General features: G+C 46.4%; 2 protein-coding genes across 9 annotated transcripts in view; one reads left to right on the top strand and one right to left on the bottom strand.

The window, feature by feature from the left end:
• The window catches only part of LOC129133887 (uncharacterized), a 306,814-nt gene extending 289,767 nt beyond the window's left edge, over window positions 1-17,047 (bottom strand). The window contains exon 1 of the mRNA XM_077174395.1: window positions 16,712-17,047. Within this exon, the coding sequence (XP_077030510.1) occupies window positions 16,712-16,949 (238 nt within the window). The 5' untranslated portion in view covers window positions 16,950-17,047. The remainder of the gene's footprint in view (window positions 1-16,711) is intronic.
• BBX (BBX high mobility group box domain containing) overlaps window positions 13,972-17,176 on the top strand; it is a 149,193-nt gene continuing 145,988 nt past the window's right edge. The window contains exon 1 of one of the 8 annotated variants that reach the window (XM_054627799.2): window positions 13,972-14,093. Coding sequence is in view for 4 of the 8 variants with exons in the window: in XM_077174389.1 (XP_077030504.1) it covers window positions 15,613-15,835 (223 nt within the window). In the remaining 4 variants the exon portion in view is untranslated. Of the gene's footprint in view, window positions 14,094-14,472; window positions 14,646-14,853; window positions 14,922-15,275; window positions 15,836-17,176 lie in introns of those variants that run through there. The other 7 variants (XM_077174393.1, XM_077174394.1, XM_077174389.1 and 4 more) reach the window with 7 other exon arrangements.

Below are 17,176 nucleotides of genomic sequence, written 5' to 3'. Positions count from 1 at the left end.
TTGTTGAATTAGGTCTTGGGTTGAAGAATGTGCTTGTACTGTATAAATTAGATTATTTGAGGCAGTCATCCCTGTATGCTTAATTTAAATCCAGTAGATAGGAAATTTAAATATGGTAGGCAGGAAATTAGCATTTTTTAGGTTCTCTGTTCTTCTAAATCTTCATACAGGAAAGCTAAATGGAACTGTGACACCACTCACTTCAAGCACGTACATAACTCTGACAAAAGACACTCTCATCAGATTCTGTATGTAGACAGTAAGGGGAGCTGAGCAACCACCAAAAGAAATCCAGAGTGGGTGCAGGTCCAAGGGGAGCCTGTAGGTCTCTTCACCACTTATAGTAAGAGCTGAAGGATATCTAGCCTAAAGTGAATCACCACCTAATTTTATTTGTTCTAGGCCTTATAATCTATTGCTTATGTATTTAAAGGACCCAATCACTTAACAAAGAGAGCTACAATGCAACTTAATCTCCCCATTCACAAACCCTTTCGTTATGAATCTGTACACAGGCCTAGTTAGTCATTCATAGATTCTCCTCAAAAAACTGTGCCCAAAGTTCAACATTTTTATGTGAATTACAGCACATAACTGGATAACAATGCCTTTGTTTGTCCTTCACCTCTTTTAACAGATACTCGGGGAAAGCCATGGAGTGAGGACTGAGAGAATCTTGTGAAGCAGCCCCAGAAGATGGCAATAGCTGCAGCACCAGGCATCTCAAGGGGGAGTTGAACATGAAGCCAAGGTCTGAGCTGCCAATGCCCATGTCCACTATGGTGGTGCTTACTTGGACATTGAGGCTCTGGGAGGGTCCCTCGCCTGCTTTCTGATGAGCTGTCATCAACCTACCACTGTCTATGAAATAAACCCAGTATGAGTATCTGCTGCTGTCCATGTCTGCAGACCAGCTCCTTGCCCCAGAGTAAATTTCTCTGACAGAAAGGACCAGTTGTGGGGACTGAAGGCTGATTTTTTGAACTTCTGCCAATGCCTGAATTTTCTTCAGTTTCTTAGCTACCATGCAAGCTTCCTGAAAGCTGGGGAAAGGTACATTCCCTTTTCTTCTCAGAGGTCATAGGGGTCCATACCTTCAGTAATGTCACAGTCATCTAAAAAAACATTTTAGTGCTTGGGAGATGCAGGTCATGGTGTGAGAGTCTCCATCCTCCACTGTCTCACACTCTTTCTCCTTGCAAGAAAGAGAGAAGCAAAGAAACCAATCCCTGGGCTTTGCCTCCTCTGGGGACATCAGGAAAGCCATAGATCACCTCAGGCATCTTTGGACAAGCTGACCCATCAGTCTGCAGTACTGTTTCATATTATCCCACACACAAATGAGGGCTGGGTCTGATAGAGACAACTGTCCACACCTTGAGGATTTAAGTGGTTCTGTTCTTGTTCCTGGAGTGCCAGCAACAGTGAATGCTTGTGTTCAATTTCAATTCAAGTTCTCTTCAAGGATTTCTTTTTGCAGAACTGTGAGGCTTCAAATTTTCATTGACTCCAGCCAAGAGAGAATGTAAAATGGCCTCAACAGGTGCAACAAAGAAGCACTTCAGAGTCCTCTCATAACTCAACAGACACAAAGTAAATGTATTCAATAAATATTTTATTTTGACACATAGTACATATTGGTACTTTACAAAAATACTATGACTAAAGGGATGCTTACAAAGATATTGACCAAAAAAAAGGAAAAGCATAAAATTATAATTATCCTAAACAGAAATATTTTTGTACTTAGAAGAATTTTTATGCTTATCATTGAGTACCATTTATTTGTTTTGTACTGCTGAGAATGCAGCCAGCCCTGGGATAAATATTTTCAGAGTCATCCAAGTGATTTGGAGATGAAGACCTACTGACTGTCAGTAGTTATTAGGTGCTTTTGATGGTGTTACCTGTCTTGTGCAGTCCACAGGGTGCCCTATCTAAACCCTTGAGGTAACTGGGAGACTTCCTGTTTACTTCAAGGGCTCTGTGTTGGGTCTGCAAAGTGCTGTAAGCTCTCTATAAGGAGATAGGAACCTTTCTGGAACAACACATTGCTTTGGACTACAAGAGGTCATTTACTGAGGACAATATTAAGTATTTTTAAGTAGGTGACACTCACTGCTAAAATGCAAATAACTGAGGGAGTGGTACCAAGGTAATGCTGCTTTCCAGTGAATTAAGAAGAAAAACCTACAAAACCAACACACTGCTTTGCTTCACACCACTTCAAACTGCTGCAGTCTTCATTCACACCTTATCCATGGAAACCTCAAGTAATCTTTGGCATACCTTCAGCATCCCAAAAAGATTAGCAAGGAAAAAAATATTACTCACCTTGCTCTCTTCTGTCTATTCAGATTTAAAAGAATGAGGGATGCCTTTTGTTATGAAACCCAACCTTGTGGGGATTGCAAGCTGGAGAGTATGAGTGCCTGAAAATATTAGAAAACTGGCTTAGCAAGAGAAATAGGGAGTGAGTGAAGGAGCCATTCTGTTGATTTTGGAAGGAGTTGCAAAAGTTCCCCTGACTTCAGCTGGGCATCAGCCAGGCCCAGTGGGCATAAAAATCCACTCTGCAAATCTTCTATCTTCCATACACAATACTGACAGGGTTCCTACAGACAAAATTTAATTGACTATGGTACTCCAAAAATTGTTTCTTTGTGGTAGAGTTTACCCGTGTGTAAAAAGTCAGCACAAACGTACATCCTTATGTACTAGGATGGTACATAAACCTTGTTTGGTTCCTCTGCATAATTAAATTCCAGCCTCGGAGAATAAGCTAGGAAGTCTGTTTCTTGATGGTTAGTTTTCTGTTACAACACATGATGGATGACTGTTTTTAAAATGTTTGTGAAGGCATGTATGCATTATACTAAAGAAAGGTGTTATTTTGTTAGCATTGGGGAATGAAACCTTAGATTTAGCCAGAGATAAGAAATAATCCTTCAATACTTCCATAAAATCTGTGGTTGAAACAAAGACACAGCAGCATCCTATGCCTTCATCAGTCCCCAGCACTAAAACTGTTTCCTAACAGCTTTTTACAGAGCCTAATACAGAGGACAAAGATCAACAGGATACTATTATCAAGTGCCATGTGCTGTGAAAGGCTAAGTGGTGAAACAGCCTGTGCTAGCATCTTTGTTTGTATTATCTCTGAATCCATGGACAGCAAGAAAATGAGGGCTTCTAAAAGAACACCTAAAGAAATTGGCCGTTGTCTTATTATAATGCTAAAATATTACATCATACATTAAGGAGTCCAAAAGTGGTCTAGGACAGTTACTATACTGAAACTTTTGAATACTGTGGGATATTATTCCCCTCTTTTTTCACACAAACACACATACCTGTTCACCATAAAATTGATTAGCAAGCGATACACAAAATTTCTCAAAGCACACAGAAGTTCTGAAAAAGAAAGAAATTAGTTCCATTGTCAACATATGTATTTGGTTACTGCCACAAGGAAAGCAGGCTACCCCTACAGATATCTTTGCAGGGATAACAATCTGACAAAATCACACTCTGGACTTTCTTCAGTGACATTGTAAAAGCTCTGAACAAAGCTGGACAACAAGAGGTCAAAGCAATATTTTAAATGAGAGGTTGTATTCCAACAAAAACAACAAGATTTTACCAGCTAGGCCTTTTTTTGGGAAGGTGATGAACAGTAACAGGGAAGGTAACAACCATGCAATTTTTTAGCCAAAATCTAATACTACCCTCACAGAAACTGCATCACTATTCATGGTAACAGGAAAATGCCTAAAAAGTTTTTGGGCCTTTTCATTAAACCATCGCAGTTGATTATATAAAAGCTACTTTTGAGGAAGGATTCTCTATCTGTTAATGGCCCCAAATCATAAAGGAGTATAAATGTGAATAAACTCATTTTTCCTTGATTGAAAGCATGGCAGAGGCTGTGCTTGGCATAAATAGAGATTCTGAAATAAGAAAAGCAATAAAACAAATATGTGGGAAAAACAATGGACAATTTCCACCCAAGCATGACCATGGTAAAAAACCAATGCAGAGAAAAGATCGGGAAGTGAAAGTGGTGAAAATAATAAAAGTTGATTCAATAATACAAGAGTGTGCCCCATATTCCTACTTGAATGTGTCTTGGAGGACAAGGGGCGTTCCAGCCTTTCCTACTGTGATGGAACAACTCAGCAGAAAACACAACATATCAACAGTCAGCAAGACTTTTTCCCTTGGAGGGCAATGCTTCTGATCAGAAATCAAACCAAGTTAATACAGAGGCAACACTTGCAAAAGAAGAACTATAAAAAAACCTAGCAACGAACTACTTACTTCAATAACAGGGTTTTGACATATGGTGGCCCTTGCACTCTCATTTTCCTAAAAGCTGCTTTCTTACAGGACTACAGACAGACTTGGCCTAACCTGAATGTTAGGAGAGGTCTTATTCTCCAGCCATTCTGCTAGCAAGGGCCATGCAAGCCCAAGCCTCCCAGGTATGTGCTGTACCCTGGTGCTGAACCATGTAGAGACACTGACATTCAAAGCAGGTCAGGGAGGCACCCGTGGAACAAGGCTCTCCCACCTGGCACTGATTTGAGGCCATTGCTGCCAGTTCATTTGGATTGGTGATACTCCATTCAAGAATTCATTATTGTAAGACATCTCAAATTATTAAACTAGCAGATAGCTGAAGTTATTCTTGTCCTAGCTCCCAGTAAGTTTTTTTCCAACCACAACTGATGTCCAATAGTTTCAGTCCACATTTCTGTTTGTGTACACCATATCTTAATGGTGTCTTTGTTTTCCCTGCCCCATTTCAAAAACATGATAAAACATTCTGGAAATAGGTTTGCCAATAAAATGTTTGAATCCTCAGGGACATATTTGGGTTTAATCCATGCACTTTCCTATTTTGAAAGGCACAAAATTAGAAAAAAATGTTTTATTTTGGTCATGTTCAGCCCTGTGTGTATGGGATGAACCCAACAAACATGCTGGAAGAATGTATGTTTTGTGTAACTGAATTTACCCCAGCAATAATCTGTATTCAGACCTGCATGCTTACCCCATTTCCATGTATTTAGCTCTTTCTGCTTGTTAACTTGTGTGTACAATGGAGTTCAGTCCAGTATTAGCTCTGTAAGTATATCAACAGGCAGGTGGAACTGTGAGGACCTTTTCTGTGCTGGTGGGCATTTACTTATGTCATTGTACCTGCTGAGAAAGTGCTTGCCAACACATATTACAGCTCCACAATCCAGCCTCGTGTAATCAGGTTCTGCCTGTATGAGGTTAGAGGCCTCCACAATGAAGCATTTCCATTCCCTGAAAAACAGCTGCATGTGGAATCAAGCAAGCAGATATTTTTACCCATACAATTTTCCTCTTGCCAGACAGCTGCTTGGGTTTTATTTGCTTTTTGTTTGTTTGCACATTTGTTTGTTTGTTTGTTTGTTTTTATGAGAATGTCCATAGGGAAATGTCATTTACACTTAATGTTTTTATTTACTTATTTTGATAGCAAATTCAAACAATTCAACAAAGATAAACGTTCTGCTTGGCACATGTTGCATAAGAAATAAGAAAAATTTCTAATGAAATTGTAAGGTGCAGGGGTTCCTGTCAAGTATGATATAAAATGCAAGCAGGATTTTTCCTTAAGGAACTAACACTTCCCACAGCAGTCAACACTCTGTGTGGTAAGGAAAGGAAACAGAAGAGGGTGCATGGTCACAGCTTCTGCTCCACTCATCTACACATGCCTGTTACACCTGCATGTGAGGATACAAAGATGCTGAGATCTAAATTGTACCAATGCCAGCAGAAGCGCAGAGTTCAGGGACTGCTCTGCATTGATTGACATGAATGTGATCCTTTCCAAGAACTTTTTCAGGGTTTAGTACAGCAGCCCTCTTAGAATGGGTTCACACAGCATTGCTTCTTTGCCTTTGAGTTTCTGGGGGCAGCCAGGGAGAGGCTTCACCTTTGTGGACAATTCAGCATCTTATTTCAGGCTTATTTATGAAATAGTGAAAGCAAAGAGAGCACTGCATACAAGCACTCAGAAGCACAACGAGAAAAATGATAATAAACTTAAAGCTATATAAGCAAATGTTACACAAACTAAATCCCCAATTCTTTCCATTAACAAAAATTTGGTATGTAACACTGGCTGAATGAGAAATCTCAGACCAGGTCTTCTCTCTAGCTGTTGCCATCTGTATTGCAAAATAAGAGATCCTGGCAAGTATTTACAAACTCATGATAGCAAGAGAAGATTCTGCAGCAGTGAATGAGCTCTATCACTGCTTTTCACACTGCCAGGATTTTGCTCACCAGCTGTAAAGTTTTGAAGCAAGAAGTGTGTCGCAACACAAAGCTCCAGCCTCACAACAAAGATGAAGAAGTGACAGACCTTTGAGGACAAAGTCACTTGTTTCTGGGCAGATCTTTTTGGAAGAACCAAGATCATGCATAGGCTTAAGCCCATATGCATGAACAGTTCCCTCAAAGTCAACAGAAGATATATAAACCTTCCTTTACCCGGGACCTAGGTTTTAACGTAAGGAGCTCTAGTAATTTTAAAAATAAGGTTTTAATATGTGCAGAAAAAGTGAAGTGGAAGCAACGGTCATGTGGAAATTTAAGAATGAAGGGGAAAAAATTATTAATCTGAGCACTGCTGAGCATGCATGACTTGAGTTCTTCTCAGTAGGACTTCAATAGAGGCACAGATTTAAGGTTTCTTTATGAACACCCAGTTCATCACAGACCATAAATCTCACCATAGATCTCTGCATGCCTTCCACTAGGCAAATTTTCAAATTTTCAGTTTGAAAAAAATGCAGACATGGCAACAAAAACCACTGATTTTTCAAAGTGCTAGAAGTTAAAAAAAAAAAGACAACAGATCACTTGTGATATCCTGGACTGATTATTTTTCAAAATTTTTTGTTAAAAATTGACATTGAAGGCCATGAAAATGCTATGTTTCTGGTTGGAGCATTTTTAAGGATTTTTTTAAAATTTGAAACATGAAAATGCCTAAATTTGAAATCATTTGAAAATTTAAACTTTTGCATGCAGATATAGGTACTTCTACCTCCCCTTCCCTTCACAGACATAAATATAACCCCTCCAAACCAGCAACTTACAAAACTCACAATTTGAAAAGAAATGGCCTAGTACTATCAAACTGGTTTTTTGCTGATGGAGTTAAAATTTAACATATGGATCAGCTCCACTTACATTTACAAAATTATAAAGAGACACAGCCTTACAACCAGTGAAGGATTTAACTTCTTAGTGATACAGAGATTTCAACACAATCAAGCACTTGAGCTAGAGCTGCAGACAATCAGAACGGGGGAAATGCACATCTAGCACCAGTGTTTGAGGGCTAAACCAAGTAGGGCTGACAGAAAGACAGTGTGGAATTTGCCTGCTTTCTAGAGTAAAGTATCTTCCTTACTGCAGCACTTGGCACTGGGGAAAGCCACAGGAACCTGCTGACTTCAGGAAAAAGCCCCATTAAGAAGGCACACAGGAAGGCACATCATATATTTCCAAAAGAGCTAGTTCTTACAGGCTGGTCTGCCAACAATTCTCATGTTGGAACAGGGAGGAGCAGGAGAAAGTGCCCTTCTAAAGTTTCACCTTCTTCTCCATTTGAACCTAGTGGGACAGAAACAATGCAACGTTCTGATTTAATTTCCTCTCACAAGGCCTCTCACCTGGATGCACTGAAGCAGGGCACAGCCTTGATCCTGTAAGAATATTTATAGTAGGTGTCACTAGTCCAAGACATGAATTTTTATTCCTTCCTTTTTTTTCTCTAGAAGGCCTCAAGATCCATCCAGTTTTGCCCCCCACCCAACATCTTTCTTTAAAGCTGAAAATTTTAATTCCAAAAGCAATGCTTCTAAAAGGAAACACCAGATGTGGATCCTTGTCTTTGCATTCCTCTGGATTGGGTGATTTTTTCTCTTTGTTAGGAGCTGAGCCAGGACTTCTTCACGGTGTCCACTGTCTTCACTGTGTCACATAGCCACCACCTGAAGGAATAAAATTTTGATCTCTGCCTCTTTCCTCTCTCTTGCAGAGATGAACAAGATCCATAATGCTACATTTGCAGTGCTCTGTATTTCCCTAGATATAACAAGAGTCAAATATCTTGTCTTTGAGTAGTACAATGACTAATGCATGCTCTTGTTATTCAGGGTCAAATGGTCACTTGCTTTGTTTACTTTACAAATGGTAGCAACACTGTGTGGCCAAAAAAGCATGCTGTGGTCTCAGAATGAGCATAACTCCAGGCGTGGCAGTGGGGCAGTGAGACAAGCGTCTGGGAAGCTCACCAAGCTACAAGGATTCATGCTCGGACCTAGTGGATGCTGCTCATTCACTTGAATCACTACAGGCACTTGGCACTTGTCAAGCACAGACTCAACAACATCCTCTTCAGCTAAGCAGTGGCGCTACCAGGCTAAGAAGTTTTTGCTCCTTGATTGTCCTCATTCTTCTAGACAGAAGTAAATACATATTTGTGAGGTAGCGTTGAGGTCTCTGGTGGTACTCTGGAGGTTGAAGAAAGACACTAGAACAAAGATGTAGTTTCTTTAAAACACCATGAACATTTTTAGAAAAGGAATAATAAGCAAAAACAATAAATATTTGAATAATACCAGAAGCAGAAATATGAAAAAGAGACCCATGGGTGGAAGAAGAAAAAACCTACTTGATGGCACTAAAATGTAATAAGGGGCAAACAATCTAAAATTGAAATATGAGTTCCAATTACATTTTATGCTCAAAGCAGTTAAATATTATTGCAGTTTACATGAGGATTAAAGCAGAATTGTTGAAATTGGAAGTGTGGCATTGTGGGAAAGCTGCTATGCCTTGGCCGCACTTTTAACAGGGAAGGAATCCCATGTTACTGAGTGTGAATGACAGACCCACTGCTTTCGTATGTCATTGGCTATGGAAACTGACTTGCTTGCACTAGACTAACTCAAAAGGCTACACAACATCAGGCAGGCAGGTCTGACCTGATTTACATATTTTTGTACTGCAATATACTTGTATAAAGACAAGAAAAATCTACTGAGTTTAGCAATTAGCAGACAATTGCTTCACTATTCTCGACATTGTATACTTCATGTACACTAAAATGGTTAGCTAATATATATTATTTTAACATATACCTATATGTCTTCCAGGGTCAGATGGAGGTTTTTACAAAGATGATAGACTCAAATGGATGTGGATGTTCTGGCTAGCCTATTATTCATTCCTTCTGAAACAGGAAAAAATGGTAAATTGTTCCTCAAGTTGTCGTTATATTTTTCTAATAAAGGGAGGCACTATGAAAGAAATCTCAGAGCAGCAGAGAAAGAAATGGATGCAACAATGCACTGGAATTTAGAAGCTCAGATTTGATTTTTGACTTTGCTGCTTCCAAAGTGTGCGACTCCTGGTAGGTCATTCACCTGTCTGTTCTCCTTCCTACTCTTGTGTCTAATTTGTCAAATGAAAGTGGTAGCAGCTTAGGCCAGAGGTTGCTTGTAGGATCTAATGCTCTTAATGTCTGGTTCTGTTAAAGGGTTGCAGTTACTAATGCTCCTCCAGTAAAAAGAGGCATTAAAAAAAACCCAAACAAACCACTTGATAGGAGACAGTAGGAATTAGATAACTAGATGCACTAGTATAGAAAAACAACACTCAGAAGCAGAATCTCAAAATTATGAAGAAAGTACCCTGATTATTTTAATGTTGTGAAAGAACAGAGGTAAGGAATAGGAACAAAGAAATAGAGTATAACTGTCCTCGTACAGAGAAACCAACAGAACAAGTTGGCCCTTTCTTTGACTGCAACAAACTTCTGTTGAGTTCTCAAGAAACTGAAAGTGGAGCTGAGGTTGGAACAATAGACTTCCTAGAAGTGTGCTTCTTGAAGAATGGCTGTCCTGCACTGATCCTGTGGCTCTGTTCCTACTCTGCAGTGAATATTCTGCAGCTTTAGTTCAGCTAAAATGCTTCCTCCCTTCACTGCTTGCACATAAATTGCTATTAATGTTACCATGTTATACAAGTGCATTGGGAAGGAAAATAGGCCCACTAATGCATTGTCCTTCTCCAGTGTTTTTTAACCTGGAGGATGCCATGCTATTCCATGGACTGTGGGTGGGCATAGGCCACAAGAAAAAAAACAACAGAGGTGGGACATGCTCCATAAGGCTGCATCTGCCTCACCCTTTCTTCCCCATGCTTCTCCCCAGGCTGTGTGCAAAGCTTAACGCAGATAAAGCATATGCTCCCAGAGTTGCCTTATGGCCTTCCTTCCCCGCTCACATGACAACCGTCACTTGTAGTCAGCCATGGTAGCAGCTCAAAGGGATCCAGGGCCTGCAGGCTCAGGCTGCAGCTGGCTAGTCCAAGCTTCCTTTTTATTATGGGAATAAATTTACACTGGCCATGGAACACACATCTACCTCAGTCCAGAAGAGCTACCAGTGGACAGGTCAGTTCCACAGGCAGCAGGTAGATTCTGCCCTGGGCAGGAGAAGAAGAGAAGATGGTAATTAAGGATCCAACTCGGTTCCCTCCCCAACACTACTGAGCTCCATGGCAGGTCACAAAGGAGGGGAGTTAAAAATATACATATATGGTATAAATTGCTATTATTTATTTTAATACTACTATTTTTTCCTGTTATCCCTAAATAAGAACAAAGTGAATGGAAATATTTTTTCTCTCTTGATAGACCACAGACACGTCTTTCATGGTGTGCCATGGGTTAATTAGGAGGGGACATGCAGTTGAGAGGGGGATACTCTGCTGCCAGTTGAGCGCAAAGCAGGCAAACCCAGATGAACTCACACAAATTCCATGGACGTGCAACTTGTCCCAAATCCCACTGTGCATGCAACAGAGCGAATGCTTTATCTGAGCTGAACTGCACTGACTTTAGTGCAGGCTGGCTGTGCACAGCAGCCCATGTGAGCCTGCCACAAGGTAGGGTCAGGGCATCACTCTCAAAAACTAATACGAATTACACACAAGTGACAGAAAAGTCCCATCTGATGACACAAGTTTTTGCAGAAAAATCTAGAAATGCAACTTGTGTGGAGTTCTAAAATACTAATCAGCAAGCAACTAAAAAAATTTCAGCACTTGCTGTCTTGCTGTCCCTTGAAAAATTCCTCAGAGACACTTGCTAACACCTCAAAACTCTTGATAACAGTGGCTGATGAAAGCCAAAAGTATCTCCAAGTGGGCATAAAAAGAGATTAATTTGCTTGAAATCATATACAAAAAAAATAGAAACCCAGAAATATTTACTATCCTCTCCCTCTCTTCTCTTCATGACTTCAGTGTTGGCAAAAGGTCCTGTATTGACAACCCAAGAAAATACAGTTCTCTCTTTCACTATGGACAGAATAAATCAAAGGCAGTGGAAATGCAAACATTCTGTTTTCTGAACATACTAGCATACCTCAGCTTACTCATCTCTCTTAGAGGGTGAAAAAATCCTTGTGCTTCTACGGACCTAATAGGTGGCCTGCCGTGCAACTAACTCACAAGCCATTTGTAACTGTATGAAGCAGACACAAAACACAATTGTTCTACTTAGGAGCATTGTATATCCATTTTGTACAGCTGTAAAAAACTACATTACATGCAAGGTGTCCTTATCTTGGCCTCTTTTCTGAAAGAGCCAGCAAAGGTATCAAGTGTAATAGAGAGATCTGTTAACAACAAAATAAAACAACCTTTAAAATGAGGTTCATGTATACTGTCAAGTGCCTACATCACTTATATTGCTCAGTAATTACCTGCTTTGACAGGATTTTAGCAATGAAGAGGTATGAGAGGCTCCATGGTGTGGTGTTATTAATATGGCTAAAAGAATCCAGGACACTAATAGCACTAATACTGACATGTAAGAAACTACACCATGGAAGTTTTAACTATCTGCATTAGGCCTCTTACTCTTGCCAGCAACTGTTTATGCATACAGAAAAGATGCTGCTTACCCACTACTGCAAAGTACTGCACAATCTGGAAATGATAGGAGGAAGCTCTGCCTAAAAATTAGGCCAACCTTTTTATATGTGACTAATGAAATGTGTGTGCCTTCACTTGCCAGTGTCCCAGCCTCTGACACCTGACATGCACCTGACTTCCAGTGGATAGATGGTCAGCTCTGCCTTCTTAGCAATGAAAATGAAATACTGAAGTAGAATGCATTAATTACAAGAATATGTTTATGCTGTTCTTTTTATATTATTCAGGCACTGACAAACACACCCCTGCTTACAATAAACAAGAGGGTGGGGCATTTACAATACTTTTGTCACATCTTAAGAAAAAATGTGCAGGCTAATTTAAAATGCTTTTTCAGAAACATGGATACAATTTAGTTTTTCAATATGAGCTTATACTTTACTGCACTGCATTATTCAGACATAAGAAATATTATTTCACGGTTATTTAACATAATTCTGCCATACTGAGAAAAGGGGTTGGGGAAGAACCGAAGAGTAGACAAGCCATGGAAAGATGCTGAAATTAACCATATTACATTGGAAAAAAGCACAGGACTAAGAACATATGGAATAAACTCTGCAACATCCTTGGATGTGTAAAGTCAAAATGAAACACAAACATTGCTTTCCTATTGGAAAAAAAATGACTACATTTCCGTTGTTATTATGACTATTATTTCTTAATTTATTATTAAATAAACTATTATTTCTTAATTTATTATTAAATAAACTTAACTATTATTTTCTTATTAGAACTATTTTTTAATATCACAATTGCTGACTGGAAGTCAGCATCCTGCCTAGAGACAGAGCCACACAAAAAAATTAGTTCTTCCTAACTCTAAGAATAAATGCCATGTGTCTTCTGTGTAAAAACCATGAGGGTCTCACGTTGCATATATTCAAGCCCTCGCGAACTTTAATACACAGGGTCAGTGTACGCTGTATGCTTCCACACTGTGTTTCATTTCTGTGGTGGTAGGGAGCTTCTCCCAGAAAGTTGGACTACACTTCCAACACCCATCAGCACAATCGCCATGCAGCCACACAAAAGCTGCTGGCCTCACACTGTCGCTTTGTGCATATCAGCCCGTCAGCCACAGAAATTCTCAAATGAATTTCACATCCATGTGTTAGGTACGGTCCGCGAGTGCAGGGCAGAGGACCGGGCAGGACACGGAGCGTGGCGCGGACCCCAGCGTTATACTCGGCTAGTTCTGCCAACAGAGCGATCTCTATGGGAAGCCGATGTGAAGCCGGCCGTGCTGTCGATGCTGGCCCGGTGAGGGCCTCTCCGCCACGCCTGGGCGAGGATTCCTACGGCAGGGGGCACCGCCCGGAGCTCCGCCGTATCCCCGCGCGGCGCCGCTGCCTGAATCCCCCTCGCCGGGTCAGGGGGCAGCGCCGGCCCGGCCCGTCCGCCCGCGGGCCGCGGGGGTGCCTGCCCGTGTTTACTGCCCCAGCAGGGGCTGCGCGGATGCGCTGCTGCCTCCCGCAACTTCTGGCTCGCCGTGCCGTGGCCTCTGAATGAAACTCGCCCAACTCGGCCGAGTAAGTTATCGGGAGGCTGCTCGGGGTGCGCCGGGCCGGGCCGAGCCCGCACCCCGCTACCCCGCGGCACTGCCCAGGGCAGACGTAGTTTACTCTCGCGGCGCTGCCCGAGCGGCCAATGGACAGTGGCTGCCGGCGCTGTGGCCGCCACGGCTCCGCGCTGCCCCGGGCGGCCCCCGCTCCCTACCCCGCTCCGGCACCACCGCCGGGGGCTCCGCGAACCCTGCGAGGGGCAGCGCGGCGATCTTTGTGTGTGTGTGCGGGCAGTGTGTGCGCCGGCGGCTCCCTCGCGGGCCGCGGGTGTAACGGCAGCGCTGAGTGGCCGGCGGGCCCGTCGCTCAGCGCGCCGGCCAATGGCGGGGCGCCTTATATCGCGGGGAGTGTTGTGGCGCTGCCCGGGTTGCATGGCTCTGTGTGGAGCCGCGTTCCGCGGGCGCCGAGGCGGAGGGGCTGCGCTGCGAGCCGCGTCCGGCCCAGCGGCGCGGTGCGCACCCCGCCGAGGTGAGTGCCCCCGCTAGCAGACCCGCACCGGGCAGGCGGGCGGAGATGGGCAGCGGCAGGGAGGGAGAGATAGGGAAAGGGGTGCCCTCGCCCCACGCTTTACGCTCCGCGCCCCAGTGGCGGCGCAGCCCCCCGCACCCCTCCTGCGGCGCTGGCGGACGGGAGGGAGGCGCGGAGCTTCCCCTGCCCGGCGCGGCGGCTGCCGCGGCTCCCAGTCACTTTTCCTCCCTCTTGCCAGCCCTGCCTTCGTTTTGAAAGTTTGGGCAGCGGAGGACGGGTGGGTTGGTGCCGCCAGCCCTCCGCCCGGCCGGCAGGGTAGGGGTGACCGGGGGTATGTGACGGGGAGGGGGCCAAGTGGATCGCGGTACAGCGCAGGGCATTTAAAACACCAGCGAGCTGAGCCCGAGAGGCGGCGGGGGTAGGCCAGCCAGTGCCAGGCTGCGTTTGAAACCAGGCACCTCTCGCCGCCACAGAGAGAGGCAAGAGCAGCGGCGGAGAGAGGAAGGGGAAGGAGGGCGAGGAGGAGGAGGGATGGCCACCGGCCGCCGCTCGGTGCGTTCCTCCGGGGGGACTTGACAGGGAAATCGCGGCAGACAGAAACGAAACTTCATCCCGAGGGGCGGCGAGGCGCGGGGGAGAGTGCGCGGATCGGTATCGGCTGCCGCCGGCCTGGGGGGCTCCGCGCCGCCGGGAGAAAGGGCGGGGGGGATATAAAACCGGAGAGGGGGAAGCAGCCGATCCAGCGGCCGCACGGGGAGCGGGAGGAAAAACCCCGGCGCCGACCCCGACAACAACAGCGGCGGCCGGGCTCGGCCGGAGAGTTGGGCTGTGCGTTTTCCGGTAGTCATCGGCGATGCACCCGGGGCGGCGGCGGCCCCGGTGGGCAGCGGGGGGGCGGGCTGGCGGGCGGCCCTGCCGGAGTTTCGCGTGGATGCGGGATTATGTTGTGTCAATAAGTTTAAGGTGGAGAGGGAGGAAGGGAGGGAGGGAGGAAGGCGGGCGGGGGCCGGGGGGAGGTGGCGGCAGGCCTCGGCCGCGCGAAGTCCTATTTCTGAAGGTAAGTTGTGACATTGGGTGGTCGCGATGACAGAAAACTTGGCGAGGGGCGCCTTGGGGAGGGGGCGGCTGCCTCGGGAGGGTCTCTCTCGGCCGCCGGGAGCCGGATGGGTGCTCGGCTGTTATTTGCTGCTGCGAGATCGGGTCGCTGGTAAATTACAGAAAGCAGCCCTCCTCCTCCTCCTCCCCCGCTCCCCGCCAGGCGCTTCGCTCTTCCTCCTCTCGGGTTTATTTGCAATGTATGAAACTTGCATGGATGTGAGGACAGCCGATCCAGTGTGGGTTTGCGAGGAGGAGGAGGAGGACGGGGAAGGAAGGGTTGGAGGCAAGGGAGAAGGAGGCAGTCGCGTTAATCCCGGGCGCCGCACGGCAGCAGGTTTGCGTTAGGAATATCGGTGGCAGCCCGCTGCCGCCGCTGAATGAGGAAGGTAAAACGAAGCGATGCGAGAGCCGCCGAGGCGACATGCACGGCGGCGGGGCGAGAGGCACCGGCAGGCGGCTGCCCGCCCCCTCCCTCCCTGCCTGCTGCCTCCTCCCTCCCTCCCCGCCGGGGCGGGGAAGGACCGTGCCCGGGTCTCCCCCGCTCGCCGCCAGCCGAGCCGGGGGGCCGCGGGGCTTTAACCGTGTGCGGGGCGGATTCGCCACTTTTTCCGGGGAAGGCCCGCGGTTAAAAGTTTTCTGCGGAGGTGAGTGTGTGCGGGGAGGCCGGGGCGCCGCCAGGCCGGCGGTGGTCACTCGGGCCTGGGGCGCCGAAACCATTGCCCGTCCTGCTGGTGACACGTCCAAGTCCCGCAACCCGGCGGGGCGGCGGAGGGGCCCGGCTCGGCCGCCGGGGCAGGGACGGGGTGCCGGTCTCCATGTGGGCTCTCCCGGCGGCGGCACCTCCTCCCCGGTGGCAGCGGCGGCGGCAGCAGCGGGATCATCGCCCGGGCCCGCGGGGAGGAGGAGGGGAGCAGCAGGGAGGTGTTTGCTGCCAGCCTGCCTCGCCGGAGCCCGCCGGGGAGGGCAGCTGGGAGGGCCGGGGAGCCCCCCGCGCCGCCGCCCCTTCCCTGCGCGCCCGCCCGCCCCCAAAGGTGTTGTGCAGACTTTTCCCCCGGGAGGGTGAGATTTATGCGCTGCATTATTGCTCCTCTCCTCCCCCCTCAAAGCAAGATGGACTCTCTCGTCTCTCTCTCTCACTCACTCTCTCCCTCTCTCTCGTTCTCTCCCCCTCTCCCTGTGTCTTGTCAGCCTTCAAGATCGACATTTTGTAACTAGGATGCAAACTTGATGGTGACCGGGGGCGGGGGGCGAGGAGGGGAGACGGGAAAACCCTGGGTCACGGCGATCTTTCTCCATATTTAATACCTTTTCTTTCCACCCCACCCCGGAGCCCGGATTCCGGTGGCCCTACACTTTGCACGGGCGAGGGTGGGCGGAGGGCGGGCGGCGGCTGCGAGCGCCGCTCCCCCCGCGGCGGCCGGGGGTCGCTCCCCGCGGGCTGCGGTGGCGGAGGGGCGGCTGGGCGGCCGCAGCACTCCGGGCGGCTCGGCTGGGCTCTGCCGGGGGGCAGCGGGCATTACCTGAAACTGTGCTCCAGCCTTGCAGCCTTCGTCCGTCGCTCTGTCTGTCTGTCTTTTTCCCCTGGTCGTTCTCGTACCTGCGGTCTGGCGGCTTATTCTTCTTGTTAATTTTTGCGTTGTTTGGCTTATCCACGCGCGGGGATTGATCGCTCACTTGTGTAAGTTCCCGGGGGTTATTGTTATGTATGCCTCCTTGCAGATGGTGGTCAACTTTCTGCCTTTTATTTTGATAGTACATGCGAGTATCACTGTGTGTGCGTGTAAATAATTACGTGATGCATCTCTGTGTGTATGTATGTGGGTCTGTGCGCGCTCATAAACATGCATCCGTGTGAGAGAGAGAGAGACAGAGGAAGAACAACCCACCCTGCTGATGCACACTCAGATGATTTGCTCCATTTGCCCACTCCTAATGCCCTCTAAAGACACGGTGCATCTTTTGTTTGCTCCTTACGGTTTCCTGCG

This window comes from Agelaius phoeniceus, chromosome 2 (genome assembly GCF_051311805.1).
Source record: "Agelaius phoeniceus isolate bAgePho1 chromosome 2, bAgePho1.hap1, whole genome shotgun sequence".
NCBI lineage: Eukaryota > Metazoa > Chordata > Aves > Passeriformes > Icteridae > Agelaius > Agelaius phoeniceus.
The sequence above is the reverse complement of the archived record's forward strand: the minus strand, read 5'-3'. Positions and strand labels throughout refer to the sequence as shown.